The sequence below is a fragment of the Dromiciops gliroides genome, chromosome 1 (assembly GCF_019393635.1).
Source record: "Dromiciops gliroides isolate mDroGli1 chromosome 1, mDroGli1.pri, whole genome shotgun sequence".
NCBI lineage: Eukaryota > Metazoa > Chordata > Mammalia > Microbiotheria > Microbiotheriidae > Dromiciops > Dromiciops gliroides.
The window spans coordinates 430,061,447-430,084,414 of NC_057861.1; the positions used below are offsets into that span (position 1 = coordinate 430,061,447).

The 22,968-nt window shown below is 34.7% G+C and overlaps 1 protein-coding gene across 1 annotated transcript in view; it reads left to right on the forward strand.

Annotated features, from left to right (window-relative positions):
* The window catches only part of AP3B1 (adaptor related protein complex 3 subunit beta 1), a 336,292-nt gene that overhangs the window by 209,045 nt on the left and 104,279 nt on the right, over window positions 1–22,968 (forward strand). Inside the window, 4 exon segments of the mRNA XM_043972455.1 lie at window positions 756–886; window positions 9,224–9,329; window positions 10,777–10,930; window positions 13,217–13,358. Coding sequence (XP_043828390.1) covers window positions 756–886; window positions 9,224–9,329; window positions 10,777–10,930; window positions 13,217–13,358 — 533 coding nt within the window.

Here is a 22,968-nt window from a genome sequence, read left to right on the forward strand (position 1 = left end):
TGACTTTTAATCAGGTAGGTTTTGAATTTGGTTTGAATAATAGCAAAAACTGTAGGCTTCTTTAAGATATTAACTTCACTTCTGTTTAAATAGACATCTTTATCATTTAAATGAAATGGGTTCTCTTAAGAGTGATATATGCCTGATTATATAGTAGCATTTCAAATAATAATTTTTTTAAAGGTAATAGCCTCTTCAGATTTTATTTTCTTTTTCAGAGAAAGAAGTTGACATATTCCCTTAATTTTTTAAAAGCAGCAATTAAATCTTTTGCAAACTTAAGTGAAATAAATTGGAAACAAATTCTTAACTACCTCAATTTTCATATTGTCAGTTAACATTCAATTTCCTTAAAGTTGCAAAAAAGAACTCTGTATTATTAAAAACAAACAAACAAAACAAAAAACAACAAACTATTAAAATTCTGGATGTGTTTGTGCCAAGACATGTATATGGATTGTTTAGCCATGCTGTCATTCTTAATATTCACAGTAAAGTAATTTTTAGAGAAGCTACATTTCAGAGCAACACCTCTAAACACACTGACTGATTAGCTTTTTTATTGACCATTATGGGGGAGATTATTGTAATCTATGGGCTGAAATCAGGTTTTTGACCTATGAAGAGCTTCCTACTTTATATTTATTCCATGACATTTCAGGTAATATGCCAATTACCTTTAGCCCTGATTAGGATTGCTCTTTGTGATATAAAGTGCATGTTGTTTATTGTATATTTTCCTCTGTTGCTATTAGACAGAGATCATTTCCAGCTTGGGACCTTATCTCACACTCTGAACATTAAAGCTTCTGGGTACTTGGAGTTGTCTAATTGGCCAGAGGTGGCGCCTGACCCATCAGTTCGAAATGTAGAAGTGATTGAGTCGGTAAGTTGATCTTTCTAACAGTAATTTTGGTTAAGCATTCCATAAATATTTCATTTTGAAATTTTAAATTAAGATTTATTATGTCTATAATTTGTGTGTTTGTGTGTGTGTGTCTGTGAAACACCTTTGTAGGCATTAAAGACAGGAGTTTCTTTGGCAATATACACATACTATACTTTTTAAAAAAAGAAGCAAAAAAAAAATGACCTTTGTATAAAGAGTTTACTTTTAAAAGCATGTTTAGCTCTGTAAATTTGTTTTCTGTGGTGTTCACATTCGTTGGCATGGTCTTTTCTCTTTGTTTTGTAACCTTCATGTCAACATTTTTCTAAATGTTGTCCTGTGCCCTCCCAATAAAAACATATGTAGCCCTTTTCTAGTTTTTCTGCTGTACCCAATCAACTGATGATTTCACATAATAGAATGTTCCTAATGAAACGTGGATATGTACAATGGTAATATTATATACTGATGTCCTTAGAGGACATGATGTCAAATTGTTAATGTGCTTTTATGTTGCTTTCACATCATGCATTTTATTTTTGTTAGAGCTTTTGTATAAATCCTCATCTTTTTTCCTTAAAAGCAAAAACAAACACACACATTTGACCTTTAATAAGGTCAAAAGATTGATGTCTTAAACTCAATAATAATACCTCCATGCAGGAAATGGGGAAAACAGAGGCTCTCTGGCTATTACTAGAAATTAATTATATATAGCTAGTAAATTTTTAAAGTGGATACTGATTGACAGAAAAAATAATTTCTCTATTCCATTCTAAAGGTTTAGGATTGAGGAAGCCTGTATTAATCTGCCTCCAAGTTTCTCACTTTTCTCAGACATTATAGAAGAAATATTGCTAGTATATGAGGGATATCTATTATAAGGATACATCTTCTAAATAGTTCCTCATATTTATTTTTTATAACATATTTCTCTTCAACACAGTTGGGACTTTCCACCACTATGAAAGGTTTCCATACCTGAAGTTCTCAGGCCTGAAGCAACAACTCTTGCCCCTCTTTGGCCTTGCTCATAGATTGCTTTGATTCATGTGGCTTCCCTCCAGTGCATTCACAACAGCTTTCTTGGCTATAGCTTCGGTAGGCAGAGGAAAGAAGCTTCTTTTTATCAACTAACATTTGAATGGCTAAGAAAACATATTGTACTCTGGAAAGTCTCCACTGAGCCTCTAGTGATACACCACCCCTGCTGGGAATGCGAGTTTTCAGCCGTGAAACCTTCTTTTTCACACTCTGTATCAATGAGAGTAGATAAGAAAAAGACCCGAATTTATTGCCAAAAGGAATGTAGGATTTTATACAATGGAGACATATTTCTGAGGCTTTTAAATTTGTTTCATTTGAAGTACAATCATCTAATACAATTAACATCTAACATGCATAGAGGGAAAATCAGAAGGGATTGGAGTAGATTTTCAGAGGCAGCTGCTGCATATTATTTGTGAGTATGTATGTGTGTATGTGTATTTATGTATGCATATATGTTTATAAAAATTCCATAAGGCATATTCATATTAATTAATATGTATCAAGATCTATATTTTTCCTAAAAAAAAATTTAGAATTAAGTTTTATTGGTGCCTTTTAATATCACAGTAATTTTGGGAAATTAACCCTACCACCATCATTCATCATATGTACCCAAACAATAATAATTCAGGTAAATCAACCAAAAATGTATCATCCTCTGACATCATATATTAAACCTTCTCCCTCTTTCTCAACTAAAAGAAGGGAGTGGTTTTATTATTGCTTCCTTTTGTTAAGATTAGTCACTATAGTTACTCCATTTTGGTTTAATTTGTGTATTATTTTATATTATTATAGTCATTTGTCCTGTTTTCCTGGTATTGCTTATTTGACTCTGTACCAATTTTTATAAGTCTTCCCATTTTTCTCTGAATTCCTTATACTTGCCATCTTTTATGATGCAATAAAAATCAATTTGATTCATGTAACACAGTTGATTTAGCTATTCCTCAATTGAATTTCTAGGTTGTTTTTGTCACAACAGAAAGTATACTTATAAATGAGGGGGGGTGTATATATGTGTTTCTTTCTCTCTCTCTCTCTCTCTCTCTCTCTCTCTCTCTCTCTCTATATATATATATATATATATATATGGCTTTTCTGTCTTTGGTATCCTTAGTGGTATGTGCCTAGCACATAGTAAGCATTTAACAAATTCTTTACCTACTGGCTAGGCCTAGCTGTGAGATCTTTCAGGCTCAAAGGATGTGCACAATTTAGTAAATTTTCTTACATAATTCCAAATTGTTTTCTAGAATGGTTGAAATCCACAACTCCATCAATAGTGTGTTAGTTTGCATGTCTTCTCAAAGATGCTGCAACAATAGTGTGTTAGTTTGCATGTCTTCTCAAAGATGCTGCAACATTCATATTTTGTCATCTTTTAGGTAGCTATATGATGCAGTGAATAGAGTGCTGTTCTTTATGCTATAATGCCTGTCTCTCTTACTTAATATTTTCGTTGTTAAGTCATTTTTAGTTGTGTCTGACTCGTTGTGACCCCATTTGGGGTTTTCTTAGCAAAGATCATTCCTTCTCCAGCTCATTTTGCAGATGAGGAACCTGAGGCAAACAGTGTGAAGTGACTTGCCCAGGGTCACACAGCTTGTAAATGTCTGAGGCCAGATTTTAACTCAAGAAGATGAGTCTCTCTGACTTCACACCCAGCACTCTATTCACCGTGCCACCTGGTTGTTCCCCATTGTTTATAGTAGTTTGGTATATAATAACAATAATAATGATAATGATAACAACAACAACATTTATGTAGCACTTTCCATGTACCAGGCACTCTGTGCTGCACAATTATTATTTCATATGATCCTCACAACCACCCTAGGAGGTCAGTACTATTAGTATACCCATTTGACAGATGAGGAAAGTGAGACAAACTGAAATTAAGTAACTTGCCCAGGATTATGCATCCAGGAAGTATCTGAGGCAGCATTTGACTCAGGTCTTCCTTACTCCAGACCCAGCACTACCTTGCTTCAGATTTTATTTAATAGCATCATTGTTGCTTTGTTTTTATATTGTATGGTTAATTCTCCCACTACAGCTTGGCTTATGCCTATATTCCAGTATTTTTCTTCATTGTCATCTGCCCAGATCAATGAAGCCAAATTGCCATGAGCATTCTTTTTTTTTATTGAACTATTTTCCCAAGAGTCATCACTAATGACCTTTTTATTAACATTTTAAGTACTGAGTAAATATTGATGATCAGAATGGTTCTAGAAGCTTTGTGTGGTCTCTGGACCACACAAGGCTTCTGTTTCTTTCAAAATTGTCATATCACTTGCTGCAATTTAGTTATTTGTCTTAGATTTCTTGGCTTAAAAATATAAGACTAAAGACAAATTTAAGGATGAAAATACAAAATACATTCTTTTTTAATATGCAGCTATAATATTAAAGAAAAAATGACATTTTCTTCCCCACCTCCATCCCTCCAATAAAAAATCAGATTTTAATGAACATTATATACATAATGCCCTGAATTTTTCAGTTGGTATCCATGCTTCATTATCATTTATAGATTCAGAAACCACTTATTGAACTTTTTCCTCAAGAAGCCTTAGTATGACAAAAATCAAGTCTTCCCAGTTTAATTGACCTAATAGTATAAAACATTATTAATTTGAAATGGATGTTAGTAAGGAAAATGGGTTTTAAATTAACTGGATTTATTTTAGCTGGTATTTTGTTTTAAAAAACAGGCAAATAACCTAATCACCTGGGGAATAATAGTAGCTTTAAATTTTAAGTGTTTTTGGACATCAGACAACCATAAAATTTTCTCTTGGTTGGTTTTGATTGGGTTTTTCTTTTTCAGTTGCTATTGGCCTCTTTTGTATTTTTTTAGACTCTGGGTCACATCTATATCTCGCTCTTAAACTAGCTAAATCATCATAATACTACTTTTTTCTTTAAGCACCCAAATAAAAAGAGCCTGAGTTGGTCAAATAATTTTTATAAGCATTTTCATATTGTTGGGTGGCATCCAAAGTTCTTGTAACTTATTTTTAAAATTCCCTGGCCCTCAGTTCAGGTCCCCAAGACAATGATAACAAAATGTTCTTCCTTGGGGGCAGTAGCTTACTTTTCCTGTTGGTGGACTTATGTACCAAGAAATAATAACAATAACAACAATTAAAATAATACTTTTATTTAAGTTTTTCAAAGTGCTTTGCAAGTATAATCTAATCTGATTTCGTGTAATAGCCATCTTGAGGTAGTTACCTTGAGGAATCAGGCACACTGATTTTAAGGAGTTTTTCTCAACTCCTTAAAGGGAATGTTCTTTAGGCTTTGGGAAAATGTACATTTCTTGTAAAAAAAAATGTTGTAGGATTAAATTTTGTTTTGGGGGCAGCTAGGTGGTGCAGTGGATAGAGCACCGGCCCTGGAGTCAGGAGTACCTGAGTTCAAATCTGGCCTCAGACACTTAATACTTACTAGCTGTGTGACCCTGGGCAAGTCACTTAACCCCAACTGCCTCACACCCTCCACCCCCAAAAAGATTTATTGTGGACCACTTTACAGACAATTATTGTCATTCCTTTTTTTTCCTTTTGAGCACAGAAACATTTTATATGTATAGAAAAGGTAGCACTGATAAACAGGTTTGTTATTATGAGGAATTATATTAACGTTACATAAGTATACATTGCATAAGTATCCCAGTGTTGTTGCTGCTGCTTTTGTTGTTCAGTCTTGGCGTTTTCTTTTCTTTTCTTTTTTTTTTTTTTTTTGAGGCAGTTGGGGTTTAGTGACTTGCCCAGGGTCACACAGCTAGTGTCAACTATCTGAGGCTGGATTTGAACTCGGGGCCTCATGAATCCAGGGCCAGTGCTTTATTCACTGCACCACCTAGCTGCCCCTTGGCGTTTTCTTAACAGAGATACTGGAGTGATTTGCCATTTTCTTCTCCAGCTTATTTTACAGATGAGGGAACTGGGACAAACAGTGTTAAGGGATTTGCACAAGGTCACACAGCTAGTAAGTGTCAGAGACTGTATTTGAACTTGGGTCTTCATAACTCTAGGCCTGGCACTCTATCTACTGTGATGCCTATAAGGTAGAATTGTAATTTAAGGGTGGTCTCTGCTCTTACAGTTATATAGATAACAGTAAAAGACCAAAATGATTGTATTTTTGTATAAGATTAAATATATAGAAAGTAATACATGGGAATAAAATATATTCTAGAAATGATAGTAATGAAAAAAATGCACATGAATGTAGGCTAGCAGTATCAAATCTAAAGCTGTACTATAAAGCGGCATTTATCAAAATTATTTGGTACTAGCTAACAAATAGAGCAGTGGGTCAGTGGAATAGGTTAGGCAAAGAAGACGCAGTCATAAATTACTATAGTAATCTACTCTTTGATAAGCCCAAAGACTCCAGCTTCTGGGATAAGAACTCATTTCCTGATAAGCACTGCTAGGAAAACTCAAAGATAATATCGAAGAAACTAGGCATAGCCCAACATTCTATACCATACACCCAAATAAAGTCAAAATGGCACATGATTTAGACATAAAGGGTGACACCATAGGCCGATTAGGAGAGGAAGGAATAGTTTACCTCTCAGATCTATGGAAAGGAGAAGAATTATTACCAAACAAGAGTCAGTGAATATTACAAAATGCAGAATGGATCATTTTAATTACATTAAATTAAAAAGATTTTTCACAAACAAAACTAATGCAACACAGATTAGAAGGAAAGCAGAAAGCTGGGAATCAATTTTTAGAGCCAGTGTTTCTGATAAAGGCCTCATTTTTAAAATACAGAGAGAACTAAATCAAATTTATAGGAATAGGGGCAGCTAGATGGCGCAGTGGTTAAAGCACCGGCCCTGGATTCAGGAGTACCTGAGTTCAAATCCGGCCTCAGACACTTGACACTTACTAGCTGTGTGACTCTGGGCAAGTCACTTAACCCCCATTGCCTAAAAAAAAAAAAAAAAAAAAAAAAAATTTATAGGAATACAAGTCCTTCCCCAATTGAGAAATGGTAAAAGGATATGAACAGGCAGTTTCCTGATGAAGAAATCAATCATATCTATTGCCATATGAAAAAAATGCTCTAAATAACTATTGATTAGAGAAATGCAAATCAAAACAACTCTGAGGTACCATCTCACACCTATCAGATTAGCGAATATGACAAAAAAAGGAAAATAATAAATGTTGGAGAAGCTGTGGAAAAATTGGAACACTAATGCATTGTTGGTGGAGCTGTCAACTGATCCAACCATTCTGGAGAGCAATTTGGAATTATGCCCAAAGAGCTATAAAGCTGTGCATACCTTTTGACCCAGCAATAATACTACTAGGTTTGTATCCCAAAGAGATCATAAAAAAGAGAAAAGGACCCACATGTACAAAAATATTTCTGGCAGCTCCCTTTGTGGTGGCAAAGAATTGGAAATTGAGGGGATACCCATCAGTAGGGGAATGGTTGAACAAGTTGTGGTATATAAATGTAATGGAATTCTATTGTTCTGTAAGAAATGATGAGCAGGCAGATTTCAGAAAAACCTGGAAAGACTTACGTGAACTTATGCTGAATGAAGTGAGCAGAACCAGGAGAACATTATACATAGTAACAGCAACATTGGGTGATGATTAACTCTGATAAAACTTAGCTCTTCTCAGCAATACAATGATCCAAAACAATTCCAAATGTCTCATGATGGAAAATGTTCTCCACATCCAGAAAAAAGAACTGTGGAATCTGAATGCAGATTGAACCATACTGTTTCTACTTTTTTTTTTCTTTCTTGAGGTTTTCCCCTTTTGTTCTGATTCTTCTTTCACATGACTAATGAGGAAATATGTTTAATGTGATTGTACATATATCTTCTATATCAGATTGCTTTCTGTCTTGGGGAGGAGAAAGGGAAGGGAGAGAGGAAGAAAAAATCTTATAAAAAACAAATTTTGAAAACTATCTTTATTGGAAAACTATCTTTACTGGAAAACTATCTTAACTGGAAAAAAAAGAAAATACTATTAAGATTTGAAAAAAAAAAAGATAGAGCCAGGGATTCTTCACATTTTAATGTTATGGACTTCTTTGATATTCTGGTGAAACCTATGGATACCTCAGAATAACGTGGTGACTTCTTTTGGCTTTACTTTTGTGCATTGTTTCATGTCATACTTAACACCACCCTTCTAAAATTGTTAGGAAAACTTGCCTCCTTTTTAAAGATGAGGAAACTGAGGTTCTAAGAGGTTGCCTGAAGTTAGTTGGTGAAGCTAGTGCCTAAACAAACTCGGGATTTCTGTTGTCCCAGTATTCTTTCCACTATCCCTTATCTGTTTACCAACATTTAGAAAAGATTCCTTTTTCCTAAAAATTGAAATTGTACCCCTTTTAATCAAAACTTCTCTTCATCTTATAGTATCTATTTTTGATAGATCCCTCCAAAATATATTACCCAATTTCTTAAGGAAGGAAGCAAGACTTTATTAAGCACCTATTTTGGGTCAGAATCTAGTTTTACTAAGTACTTTACAAATATTTCATTTGACCCTGACAACTCCCAGAAGTGGGTGCTATATATTCACATTTTACAGTAGAGGAGACTGAGGCAGACAGGTTAAATGACTTACCAAGGGTCACACAAATAGTTAAGTGTCTGAGGCTCGATTTGAACTCACGTCTTACTGATTCCAAGCTCTATCAGTTACACCACCTAGCTGCTTCTTAACCTTTTAAAATAGAATATTTATGGCATATTATATTTTCTCAGTTACTTGGTCATCATTAGTGTATTATGTACATCACTTTTAGGGTACTTTATGATAACTTAGTGGCAAGCCCTGGGTCTGTTAGGATATGGAGGGTTGCTCATTGTTACACTCTAGATTGCTACACCCTAGATTGTCATGTGTCAACGGCTTTTTTTTTTTAATGGCCTTATCTCCTTCTCTTTCAGTGACCATTTCTCCCTCCTGTCAATGTACATAAATCTGACAGCTTCTAATCTGCCTTTGGTAGCTAAATGTTTAGAATTGTGTAGGGTATAAAATAAGTTTTCTGATGATTTAAGTTAATAGCATCTGAATAAGGGTTGGAGACCTTGCTTAGGGGTAAAGACATGGGTTTTAGTTCAGGGCCTTTTGTGACATCTACTTATGGGATATGGAGGCCCTTTTCACTTGTTTCTGTGTTAGTTGTATTCTGAATCAAGGTGTTTGCCATAACTGCGTCCCCCAGATAAGGGAAGGTTACTGTATTCACATGTATATGTATATTTTGCAGGCAAAGGAATGGACATCAGTATCTGGAAAAACAAAGAAAGTAAAACCCGATGAAAAGTTTTATTCAGAGTCTGAAGAGGATGCTTCTGACAATAGCAGTGACAGTGGTATGGGCTATCATTTGTCATATCGTGATAATTATTCATTCTATAACATTAACCCTTAGAATAGCACGAATCCCAGATGTTTGCACACTGGGAAATTGAATGTTGCTGTGGGATATGCCTGCATGCCTTCCTTACGTCATGGACATTATTCTAAAGTGTACAGTTAATTATTTTACAAAAAACTGGATAGAAATAAAGCTGATACAAAGTTATCCCTTGTGAAATTAAGACAAGAATCTGAAGTAGAGTGAGAAAAACTCTGGCCTTAGCTCCTGTAGACTTGAGTTGCTTCCATCTATATCACTTAGCTGTGCGACCCTAGGCAAATTATGTCATCTCTCAGGGTTCAAGTTTCCTCATCTGCAAATCAGATGAGACATATGATTCCTTCCTAGTCTTAAGATTCATTGCTTAAGATAGAGATAATGAAAAGTCCTTTTATACCTTTATATAATACTACTGTTGCACAGCTGTACCACCATGTGCCCCTAAACAAAATGAGAACTAATAAGTAAAATTTGTCTTTGATCTTCTTACTCTTATTCATAGTTCTATTCTGGGATCTTTGTTGTTTCCTAAAGATCTAGGGCCTTCTATAGTATCTCTTGCTACAGATCTTCATTTGACTGCCTCTCCTTTCTCTCATCAAACACTTGTTTTTCTGTTTGTCATGCTGGTAATATTGTGCGATGTGTGTGTGTGTGTGTGTGTGTGTGTGTGTGTGTGTGTGTGTGTGTGTGTATGGCACTTGATAAATACTGGGTTGAATCAAATTTAATTGATAATTAAGCTTTTTCAGTATTATATGGTTGATTATTCATGAGTTACCTTCCTTGATAATCTACTTGCATTTTAATAGTATTGTATTTTCCCCCAAAACTGTTGTAAACTTTTTTTTTTAAGTTTTGAGTTCTGAATTTTACACCCTCCCCACCCTCCTTTCCTCTGTCCCTTAGACAGTAAGTAATCTGATACCGGTTATACATTTCCATATCATCTACTTGCATTCCAACATGGAAATTTAGTGATGGTGCCTTAAGTCAATGGAATAATTCTGGTTATGAGAGCCTCAGACACTGTAGAAGGCCAGTGAGGGAGAGATATTTCTCATAGACAGATGTTTTAAAAACCTTTATTCTTCAGAGAATTAGATTATGTCATGAGCTGCTGGAACCAGAAACAAAACCAAAAAACAGTCCATCTCAGGGGACCTTTCCAAACTTAGGTAGGCTTGTCCTTAGACAAGGGATACAGAGGTTGCTTCACTTTGCCTTCTCTAAGCTTATCCACCTTGCTGTAGGACTTGTTGAGTTTATGTTATTTTCACATGGCTTCAAGAATCCAGGACCACATTCCTAGTACAGTGAGCAGCCAGACCCATCACTTCCTCCCCTATAAAATGAAGGATACAGAAGAGTAAAGATACCTTTTTTTTCCCCCCACTCAGAGAGTGAATCTGGAAGTGAAAGTGAAGATGAAGAAAATGAAGAAGGAAGTAGTGAGGAGAGCAGTGAATACTCTTCTGATGAGAGTGATAGTGAATCAGATTTAGACAACAAAAAACAAGTAGCCAAGCGCAAGTCTAAAACTACAGAAGGAAGGTAATTACAGATTTTATCATACATCTTAAAAATCCGCACTTGTCTGTGATATTCTTCCCAACTTATTATTTCCCCATGATTTCAAAAGTAAATAGATTAATATGGTTGTTACAGTTGTTTGAATTAATATAAGATAGTAGTGGACCATATTTAAACTGCTATAATATATTTCATTTTTAACTTGAGCAAATCTTGGGGGCTGCTTTTGGAAAATTGATATAACCTTGGGAGGCTGAGTTAAGTGATCAAGCAGTAGGTGTGAAATACTTAATTACCTTTTGCAGCAATTTTGCTGAGGGCTAAAATTAAATCCTTCAACACTTTGCCATTATGTAACTAAGACAATTGATTTTTCTAAATAATGTTATATTAAAAAGATTATGATCCAAATATTAGAGTCAAGGGCTGTGAAGGGAGACGGTCAGAAGATATTTAAGTGTTAGCGCTTTTTAAGATTGCCCATTATCAACAACATTATCATGTATTAAAGTATCATTAAAATTTTGAGTAATTGGGGCTAATCCCTTGGATTGTATGAATCTGTTTCCTCCACTTCTGTCAGCAAGTGGCCTCTGCAGACATGATCACCCTTTACTCTGCTGCCAGCTCACTTGATGAGTTTGCAGCTCAGCTCAGTCGTGGCTGACAGCGCTGATTGGGGCGCAGTACGCACTCTGCTCCTTTTATTACAGACAGTAATTAAAGCAGCTCGCCCTGCCACTTCCATAACAAACACAGCATAATGCCCTAATTATGACTTTATTAATTTAAGTCAGGATTTAATGATTTTAAAAGTGATTTATATTGTTTTTCCTGTTCAGAACAAATGAAATCTGTAGGTTAAATTAATACAGGCTTTTCATCATTGCAAAGTTAAAAAGCTAGTTACCAGTAAATTCTTTTCATTAGATTAACATCTGAAACTCTAAGCAGTAAGGTAAACAATAATTACCCATCAAAATTGAGTGATGCATAATAAAATACTACTTTTATCTTGAAAGCCTTATCTTAAAGGTAGGAGTTAAAAATCATTCACTTGTTGAAACAAAGGAGTAATATTCAGCTCATAATTCCTTTCTCTTAACAGAAATTTTTCTCTTTGGTTACTTTATGCCCCCAAAATATAAGGAATTCCAATTTTTTTTCTTTGTTCAAAATGCATATACATATTTCAACCTTTGTATATTGTACATTCCTTTGCCGTTGTACCATGATTCTGTTAAAGAAAAAATAATTATATTTGCTCCACAGAAGTTAATTGTAGGAAAGAATTGATTTCTTTTCCAACTTTGTTTTTGTGCATTTCCTATATATTTTTTAAAATTTCTTTCTCCTTATTGCAAGAAGTACAGTATTAATAAATTTTGAAAAACTAAGGTTCTTTAAAGCATAATTTTTTTAAAGTGCCATATAATTTTCACTCTCCATAAAATGTTTCTATAATTAAAGTTAGGCATACAAGCCTAAAATATTGCATTATTAAAGTAAAACACTTGAGATGAGTGGAAGAGACAAAACATAATTGCCTTTTCCTATGCCCTTTTCAGACCTCAGTGTCAAATACTTTGGCATAAACATTGATGATTGGGGAGTTTATATTTAATTTACCTTCTTCTGTATTAATGTCTGTAGTAGAGGAAAAATCACAATCTGGTTGGGTCAAGATTTAATCACATATATTATGATTGTATTTTAGAATTTCTTTTAAAATCACACATAAGCAAATTTATATGTGCATGTATATGCATATGTGCATGTTATATAAACATATATACTTTTATTTAAACAGTGACTGATTTTTTAAAAATTGTCATTTCAAAATCAAAACCTAAATATTTGTTGTTACAGATGATACAGTAAATGCATTTTTCTGACAAATTCAGTAAATTTAATTTCAACAGCCATCAATTATTTTTGCACTGTTATTGATGACATTGTTTAGTGTTATTTTATGACCTTTTCTAGCTATCCTGTTTGAAGTATATGTGACTTTAATGTAATTGATGAGTTTATGGATAATGATTTCCCTAGTGATAGATAACACCATCTATATTATTATTCCATTAATACGTTCTGAATTTTTGAGCCACCTTGAAACATCTTTTCATATACTAAAGGGAACAAGTCATTATACTCTGATTTAATAAAGGTTCTTTTAAATTTGTATACATAGTGAATTCACAGAACAGATAATCCAGTTATTTCTTTTCTTGTTTTCATTTGGAGCATTTTACAAACATGTTTATCTTTAAATAATGACAAACTGATGTTCCATATTCTTTTAAGTGATTCTGATGCTGATGAGAAGACAAATGCCAAATTGAAATCATCTGATTCTTCTGATTCTGAATCTAGTTCAATAGAGGAAAGTTCTTCAGACTCTGAATCAGACACAGAAAGTGACTATGATTCAAAAAAACTGAGTAAGGTAAGAGCTTCAGCATAGGAAAGATTTATTTTTGGACATGAATATTCTTTGTTTTGTTTTTGTTTTTTTTTAGTAAGGCAATTGGGGTTAAGTGACTTGCCCAGGGTCACACAGCTAGTGTTAAGTGTCTGAGGCCGGATTTGAACTCAGGTACTCCTGAATCCAGGGCCAGCGCTCTATCCACTGTGCCATCTAGCTTCCCTGGACATGAATATTCTTACAGATGATTTTCTTTTTTTCTTAGGGTTCAATGCACTTATATTTTTAAATTATTGGAAGACTTTAAAATTCAAGGAGAGTAGTCCTATTTAACTTTTGGTCTGAGTTTTCATGTACTATAGGACCCCACATTGTGTTGAAATGAACCATGTTTAATGTCAGAAAAGCACAGTTATACAACTGTGACTTGCTTTTGCATTTTGTTTTCCTCATAAGCCAATCCAGCCATCTTTCTCTTTCAGTTTTCTGGACAGCTAAAAATGAAGAAGTGTAAGGGAAGTCATTGGAAGAGATTTTTAAAAATAATATTCAATTTAACCAGTGCAAATAGATAGGGATGAGGACGGGGCCTGTGATTTCATTGGTAATATGAACTCTAAGAGGAAGAGACTATCAATGCAGGCTGGCACCATCTCAGGGTCACACAGTCAGTACATGCCAAAGGTACTTGAATCCAGGTCTTCATGTCTTCAAAGCCATCTCTCTGTCCACTGTTCCAGGCTACTTTTCATGCTAATTCTTGGTTCCTAAATTCAGGTGACGGAAGTGTTGTGCTTATGTCTCTTTCTTTAGATCACCTCTCTGTACGCACTTTGAACTTGAGGACAGTGCTTACTAGATAGAGTGATAATTTTGTGGATGTTATTAAAAAATAATGATAACTCAAATGATTTTACCAGTTTATAAATATAAAAATGAATATTTTAAAAAATAAGTGCAGCTTTTTGATAAATTTTTGAACATTCCATTTGTAACATTAAACTGCTGAGTAAATAAAAATAGAATGATAAGGATGTCAATATAAAACTTTCATATACAAGAAAAATGATCTCTTCACTAACAAGCCCTCTTCTGTGAAGAGATAATATCAGTGGAGCTAGACTTCAGATGCTGCTGTTCTACATAACCTGTGTTACCCATAACCCTGAAAATTGAGTCAAACTTACTATTGATCTTAGTTTCAGTTTGCTCTAGCTTATTGTTTTATTAGTTGGTTGCATTCACTTGGAATTTGTTTAGTATGCTAAGTGATAGCCATGGATAGAAATGAATTTTTCAAAGTAGGCAACTGCCTTTCCCATGCAATTAATCCTTAAAGAATACAGGCATTTTCTTATTGTTCATTATTTTTCATAGCACTTCATTTTATATATTTTTGTATGTAGTACAATTGCAAATTTAGACTGGAGCCTATAAATTGTATTGTACACTGAGATTAATTTTACCCCTAAGAATGCTTATATTCACTGCCTCTAGACTGCTCATTTTGAGTTCAGATATGGAAAAATTTTCAGAATTTTAGAATCAAAGTATTAATTCATCTTTATGTGAAAGGTCATTAGGACATTATCATTGAATTTAGTCTCATTGTCTTCATATTAAATACAAAAAATAAATATTTAAAAATTTATTGCAAATGTTCTAATAGATATTAAATACTGCTCAGACTAAGAAACAATTGTTTGGGAAATGATGAACTGAAAATAATAATAATACAGTGGGATAAATGGTAAATGCATATAACTTAATTAAGATATTAAGAGTTTTTCTTTCTTAAATGGTTTTATTGATTATGGATAGACATTTTCTAGCATGTGGAATTTTCCTAGAGTTGAATTTGGCTCCTCACTTGTATGATAAATCTGATACTTTACAATACACAAATTATCCTTTGGTGCTTGATGTCCAAACTGTGTTGTTCTTGATTGGGGAGGACAAGGAGAAAGTATAGGGAGATTAGAGTGAAGAGGTGTGTCCTTTAGGGTTCATGGGTAGTTGTATAATTTGTTTCTTTTTTGGCAATGGAGTTTGTGAAAGTAATGATAGGTGAAGGGATACAGAGGAGGTTAGTATGCTGAATTCATCCTTTACCTTTTTTGTATCTCGGTCTACTTTATGCCACCAAAAATAAATTCCTGAACAAGAGTTAAGATTAAGGTCCACAGGATTTCCATTATAACATTGATTATCTTGTGTTGAATTGTTACTCTTAAGTATAGAAAATCATTGCAAAACAATCCTAGTTGTTACATTTAGAAGCCACACTGGATTGCACTTAATAAATGCTTGTTGATTGATCGATATGTCCATGTAATTTTCTTATAAAAAGATTTTTCCCATGTCATGAGCATCTTTTTTTGTCCATTTTAAACTAGATAAAACTTATTTTGAAATCTCACTGATGAGTGTACTTTTCTTCCTTCCCTAAGTCCTCTTCCCTCTCACTCAAGTTATGTCTCACTTTAGAGAAGTTACTAAAATAACTTCTGCTCCAAATATTAACAATGAAAGTTTACTTTTGTCTAAACTTGACACTTAATTTAGTATGATAAAGTATAGAAAATTTATTTACTTTACTGCATGTTCTATTTGCCCCTAAGATTGTGAATTCTGGGAAAATGAGCATGAAAATGGGACATTTTAGCACTTCTCAAAGTGCACTCTATTGATGTATTTAAAAACCTTTAATTCAGTTGACAGTCCTCTGAGTTAGGAGGTATGATCTTTTGGTTATGTAAAGCAGATTCCAAAAGTGATAGTAATGCCATGCCCTCCTCACTAATGTTAAAGAAAATAGCATACAGAAACAGATATAAATTTAGATATAGATCAAGAAGCCTTTCCTTTCCCCATCTTAATTCTAGTGCCTTTCCTCTAATTAATTTCTTCTTCCTACTATATTTTGTTTGTAAATATTTGTTTACTTGTTGGCTTCCCATTTAGATGTAAGCTCCTTTGGGTCCTGGACTATCTTTACCTCTTTTTTGTTTTCTCAGTGCTTATTATAATGCCTAGTACATAATAGACACTTAATAAATGCTTATTGACTTACTGACTAGAGATAAAAAGAAAAAAATGAAATAGACCCTGGCCTTAAAGAGCTTACATTCTATATGGGGAAGTGGGGGAGAGAAGGAATAATATGATGTATATAATTATTTAATGTGAGAATTATTAATAATTGATTTCTTGGGGGACCCAGGGATCAGTCCTTCTCTTCTTTCCCCCTTTACCTGCCCCCCCCCCAAAAGTTAGTTCTCCTTGAGAGACTTCATCAAATTTCATCTGGGACAAACCCAACAGAACAAAAAGAGCTTTGGGTGGAGATAGATTCTTTTGTCTAGATAGCCAAAGGTTTTACTGATGAGATTAAACCACACTGAGATGAATGCATTTTGCCCTGACCAGTTTTGAAGGTCTTACATTCCTTTCTCTGATGCCATCCTTGGATGGGTTTTGTTTTAATATGGACCATCTTCAAGTCATGTCAACCAATTACATTTAAATAATGCTAACCATTTAGATTTGAAGTATAATGATCCAATTAGATTTGATTGCTATATAACAACCCACCTCTTATCAAAAAGGGATAAAAAAAACCTGGATAGGTAGCCCTATTGGCTCTCTGAGACCACATGGTCTTGCTCTCTCTCTCTGGTCTCCTTGGGAGCACATGCTGTCTTTCTGGGGGACAACACGGGTCTTTGGGGGGGCTTTTCTCCTGCCTGTACTAACTGGCATACTGAAGCTCTCTCTCTGTCTCCTCAACCATGTGACTTGGGACCATAAGAAGTTAGGGAGACACATGGTCAGTCTCTTACTGGTATAATATTGCTAAATTAATATAAGCTTATCCAAAACTTGTGTTTACAGTAATTATTTTCAACATCTCAGTTTAGAATGTATAGAAAACAAGATAGTTTTAGGAGAGAGCACTAGCTGCTGGAGAGATCTGAAACAATTTCATGCAGAAAAGGCACTTGCATCTAAATCTTAAGGGAAATAAGATGGAGATGAGTTGGATTGCTTTCCAGGAATGGAGGACAACCAGAGCAAATGCTTGTGTAAATGAGAGATGTAGTTTATGTGAAGAATAGCAAGATGGCCAATTGACCTGAACTATAGAATGCAGGAAGGAGAGTTATGTATATGTACTAAGAGTAGGAATAAAGTTTGGGACCAGGTAATAAAGGGCTCTAAACATTACTGAGTTCTTTATTTTTTTTTAGGTGGGGCAGTGAGGGTTAAGTGACTTGCCTGGGGTCACACAGCTAGTAAGTGTCAAGTATCTGAGTCTGGATTTGAACTCAGGTCCTCCTGAATCCAAGGCTGGTACTTTATCTACTGCACCACCTAACTGCCCCCTGAGGTCTTTATTTTTATCCTTGACATAGTAGGAAGACACTGAAATTTATTGAGCATAGAAATGATGCGTTTAGACCTGTGATTTAGGAAAATCATTTTCGTAGCTATGTGGAATGGGAAGAGCTTTTGAGGCAGAGGGATCAATTAGGAGGTCATTGCAATAGTCTAGGTGACAGTTGATAACTTGTGAATTGCAAAAAAGGGCTCAGATTTGAGAAGTGTTATGGAGGTAGAAAAGACAACTGTTGGCAACTGATTGAATATATAAGATCGAGGGGAAAGTTAAGAGTTAAAAATAACACCTGGTTTGAGAAACTGGGATATTAGAAGAATGATAGTGCCTTTGACAGATATAGGAAAATTCATAAGGCAGTGAGAGAAAGATTAAGTTTTGAGATAAAGACTTTATAGTTCTCATTTGCCATAGGGCATCCTTTTGGAAACTATTGATGATAGAAATAAGGATCTGGGAGTCTCCTACATAGAAATGATAATTAAACTTATGGAACTTAAGTCACCAGATGAAAATGTGTATAGAGAAAAGAGAAGAGGACCCAGCCTTGGGATATATCCACAGATAATGGTGTGCTGTGGGTGATGATCAAGCAATGGAGACAGAGAAGGAATAGTCTGTCAGGTTGTAAGAGAACCAGGATAGAGGAGTAGCACAAAAAAACATAGAAGAGAGATTTTTTTTTAATGAAATCAATAATGATGATGACTAAGAAAGACTTTCCTGAGTGACAAGGGTTGAGATTATCCATCTATTAGAGTGTAAGCTCCTTGGGCAGGCATTGTTTTGTTTTTTCTTTGTATCCTCAGAACCTAAAATAGGTGCTTGATACATAGTAAATACTAGTAAATTCTTTTAAATTGATTGGTTGACGGGTAGCTTTGGCGAGAGAAAAGTTTCACTTACCTGATCAGATCAGAAGACAGGTTACAAAGGGTTGAAGAATGAAAAGAGGAATTTGAGGCAATAAATATGGACAGCTTTTTCAAGGAGTTTGGCTGTTAATAGGAGGAATGTAATAGCCTAATAACCTATGGAACTCTTCATGACCCCCTGGGTTAGAAAACACCAGGCCCTTCTATCCTTCACTGTGTGCCAAAGTCTGTCCAAGCTCATGTTCGTTGCTTCCATGACACTATCCATCTCATCCTCCGATGCCCCTTTCTCCTTTTACCTTTAATCTTTCCCCACATTGGGGTTATTTTCAATGAGTCCTTTCTTCTCATTATGTGGCTAAAGTATTTAAGCTCCAGCTTCAATATTTGACCTTCTAGTGAATAGTCTAAATTTCCTTAAGTATTGACTGATTTGAACTCCTTCCTGTCCAAGGGACTCTCAGAGGTCTTCTCCAATACCACAATTCAAAAGTATCAATTCTGTGGTGCTCAGAATTCCTTTGGTAGAGTCTATTGAAGATTTTTTAAGGATGTGGGATATTGAGGATATTTGTAGGCAGCAGGGAAGAAAACAGTAGATAGGAAGAAAATAAAGACTGGAGAGAGAGGAAGGATGGATTGAGGAAGCGGTCTGCAGGAGAAAAAAGGAAGGATGTGATTAAAAGCACATGTAGGGGGGCAGCTAGGTAGCACAGTGGATAAAGCACCGGCCTTGAATTCAGGAGTGCCTCAGACACTTGACACTTACTAGCTATATAACCCTGGGCAAGTCACTTAACCCTCATTGCCCCACAAAAAACAAACAAACAAACAAACAAAAAGCACATGTAGGGGCAGCTAGGTGGCACAGTGGATAGAGCACTGGCCCTGGAGTCAGGAGTACCTGAGTTCAAATCCGGCCTCAGACACTTAACACTTACTAGCTGTGTGACCTTGGGCAAGTCACTTAACCCCAATTGCCTCACTAAAAAAAAAGAAGAAGAAGAAGAAGAAAAAAGCACATGTAGAAGGTTTGGCCTTGATGAGGAAGAATCCACTTCATTATCAGAGATTGGAGTAAAAGAAAGTGAGGAGGGGCAGCTAGGTGGCGCAGTGGATAGATCACCGGCCCTGGATTCAGGAGGACCTGAGTTCAAATCTGACCTTAGACCCTTGACATTTACTAGCTTTGTGGCCCTGGGCAAGTCACTTAACCCCAATTGCCTCACCAAACACCACCTCCCCCCCCCAAAAAAAATGGGAAATGATGCCAGAGGGTTTTGAATGTAGGTGGTAGGAATAGCACTCTCATTGTGAAAAGACTCCCCTGCTCCCAGTAAAGGATGAGATGAAGTGAGATGAAGTTTTCAGCTGAAAAGGTAGAGGTTGTGGTGAAAAGTTTGAGGAGAGAAAAAAAAAAAACGTTTAAGTTAGAATAGAAAATCTATATGGGGAGAGGGTTAGAGAGTCAATTAAAGAGTAAAAGTGTTAGAAGACCAAGTTGAAATTAAATGAACATTAATTGAAGTGGATTTAATGTTTTTGTTTTGTGACTTCCCCTAATTCCACGTAAATAGAAGTAGAGGACATCAGTTGTTATATTGTTTATAAACATGATCTGCTTTCTTGCTGTCTCTCCTCCATAATGCTCTATCACCTGTCTCTGTGTCTTGCACAGGCTACTATCCCCCAAGCCTGGAATAGCCTCACTTCTTGCCTCCATCTCCTAGAATCCCTGGTTTCCTCCAACTTCCAATTCAAGCACCAACTTTTACATGATGTCTTTCTTGGTCTTTCCAGTTGCTGGTGCCTCCCCTCCCCCCATCCCCTCCAGTTATTATGTATTTAAACACAATAGACATCCATACACGCAGTACATATGGATAAAATATATGCTTATTATTATGCACATATATGAGTATATCTCTGCATTATATATGATATATGAATTTATATTTATTTATACTCACATGCATGCACACATCATCTTACTTGATAGTGTGTCAGCTCCTTGAGTACAAGAGACTGTTCATTTTTGTCTTTGTGTCTCAAGCACATAAGCATGGTGTTTTGTATATAGTAATAAGCCTTTAATAAATGTTTACTGATTGATCATTTGTATCCTTTACTTATAGAATATAATAATTTACTTACAAAGTAAAAATACATATGAATGGTGCTATATTCTTTTGGAAGAGTTTTGAATATATCAATTCATTGTCAGAATTTTTTCATACCAATTAGACCGCTTTCCTCTGTAAAAGGGGTCAGCAGAAGAATCAGTTATGGCAAGAAGAGATTCACATTTATATCACTTTATCCGATATCTCCTGATATAATTATGTTATATTTTATTCTGAGTTAAAATTATGAACAGATGGTGAAGGTTATATTTAAATTTATACCTTTTAAAAAGCTTCCCTTTGCTAGAAATGGTACACATCCTCGTGTTAGGCTTTTACTCACACATTTAACTGTAATGTAGTATTTCTAATTATATGCAAAATATCTTAACCAAGTAATAGTAATCAAAGTACCAATTACTGATGCTTTAAATCAGAGTTGTCAAAAACAGCTGACAAACATTCCCGAGTGTTCTCCAAGCCATGTTAAAATATAATCAGAAAATGATTAATAAAATAATTTAAAATACAATAAAACACAGATAATAAAACATTTTAAAACTAAACCAGAATATAGTTCACAGAGATCCTTATGTATGATATAGTCGCCCCCATTTCCATTTGAGTTGATATAATTGCTTTAGATTGCTAATAATAATAATAATAATGTATTTCCTATGAAAATATTTGTGATTCCTTAGCTTAACATGTTTTCTCAGTTATGAGTGACACTGTGTTATGTCATTTTGTATAGAACAAAAGCCATTTATGGGAAATAACTTAATGCATTTATCTAGTTATAAAAAGTATCTCATACCCAGATCTTTCAAAAAAAATTGTATTATTACTGGTATTAATAGGATCCTGAAAAGAGCTGCATCCACAGCGGTATGGTTAAGACTTAACAATAATCTGTCTTCTAAGTATCAAAACAATCAAGTAGCATCTGAATTCTCGGCAGTGTTACAGGTGTGTTTGCTGCTGTTATTGTTGCAGACTAAGGAAACCTATTGGATACATGTCACTGTGCTAACCCAGTTGAAGATGCATACACAGGAATTCATCTTATACTTATGCTCCTTCCTCTATAAAATTTTAAGACAAAAATTTTAGATGGCTAACCATAACATGTCCTAAAGATCTAACAGATGGAAAATTATAATAGATTAAAGCAGATTAGTTCTGTGAGTGTTGTACCAAATAGATCATATCATACAAAAGGATTAGGAAAATTTCCCAGAGAGACTTTATTCAAATGTATTTTGGTTATGTTTGAGGAACAGGGTTTTTTTAAGTGTTAATTCTTTGACAGTGACATAATATTTGTGGATTTTGAAGATTAGATTTTTATGTAATTATCTTAAGACATTCTGTAAGTTGAATACACAGCAGTTGAGTTTTTACTGAATTTTAACAAATGGAGATTGCTTTGGAGTTCACAGTATATTCTGGTTTATAATATTAATTTTATCAGCTGTACGTACTTTGCATGGAGGCATGAGTTTCAATAGGTTGCCTTGACTTGACAACTCTAATTGAAAATATTTGCCCCAGAGAGTCTCCAAATATCTTGCCTCATAACCCTAGAAATTAAAATTGAACTGCATCCTGTATTTCAGCATTGACTATTGGTTTACTGAATGAACTTTGCAGAATATTTATCCCATTTTGTAATTTAAGGATCAAAAACTTTTTTATGATATCTTCTTCACGTGAAGGACATGAGCTTTCTGTCATGTCATATCTATGTATGCTTTGCCACTTTTATAAGAATGAAAATGACTATTGAGAATAGGCAAAAATCTTAACAGGTGTAATACACATATTTGTGTGTGTTCCTATTTGAAATTTAATAGCTGCTGGAGACCTGTTCTCCCCCACCCCACCCCTAACCCTCCTTTCAATAACTTGGGATGACTTAAGTAAAGGATTTTTGATATCTTAAAACTGTGGCTTTCTATTCTGTTTAAAAATCTGGATCTTTTGAAGTGTTCAAAGGTGTAATTGAATACCATACAAACAAAATGCAGATTTGAGGAAGATGCGTGGATAGCCAGATATTTCTGTGCTAAGATTTTAGGAGCAGTTCCCACTGTCCTTACACAAGTTTAGTACAGTTGCTCAGCTGTTAAAAACCTAATCCCATATTTAAAAAAAAAATACAAAAACAAATTGTCTTATCTTTCTGCCTGATCTCTTTTCAAGTGCTAACACAATGGAAACAGTGGGTGATC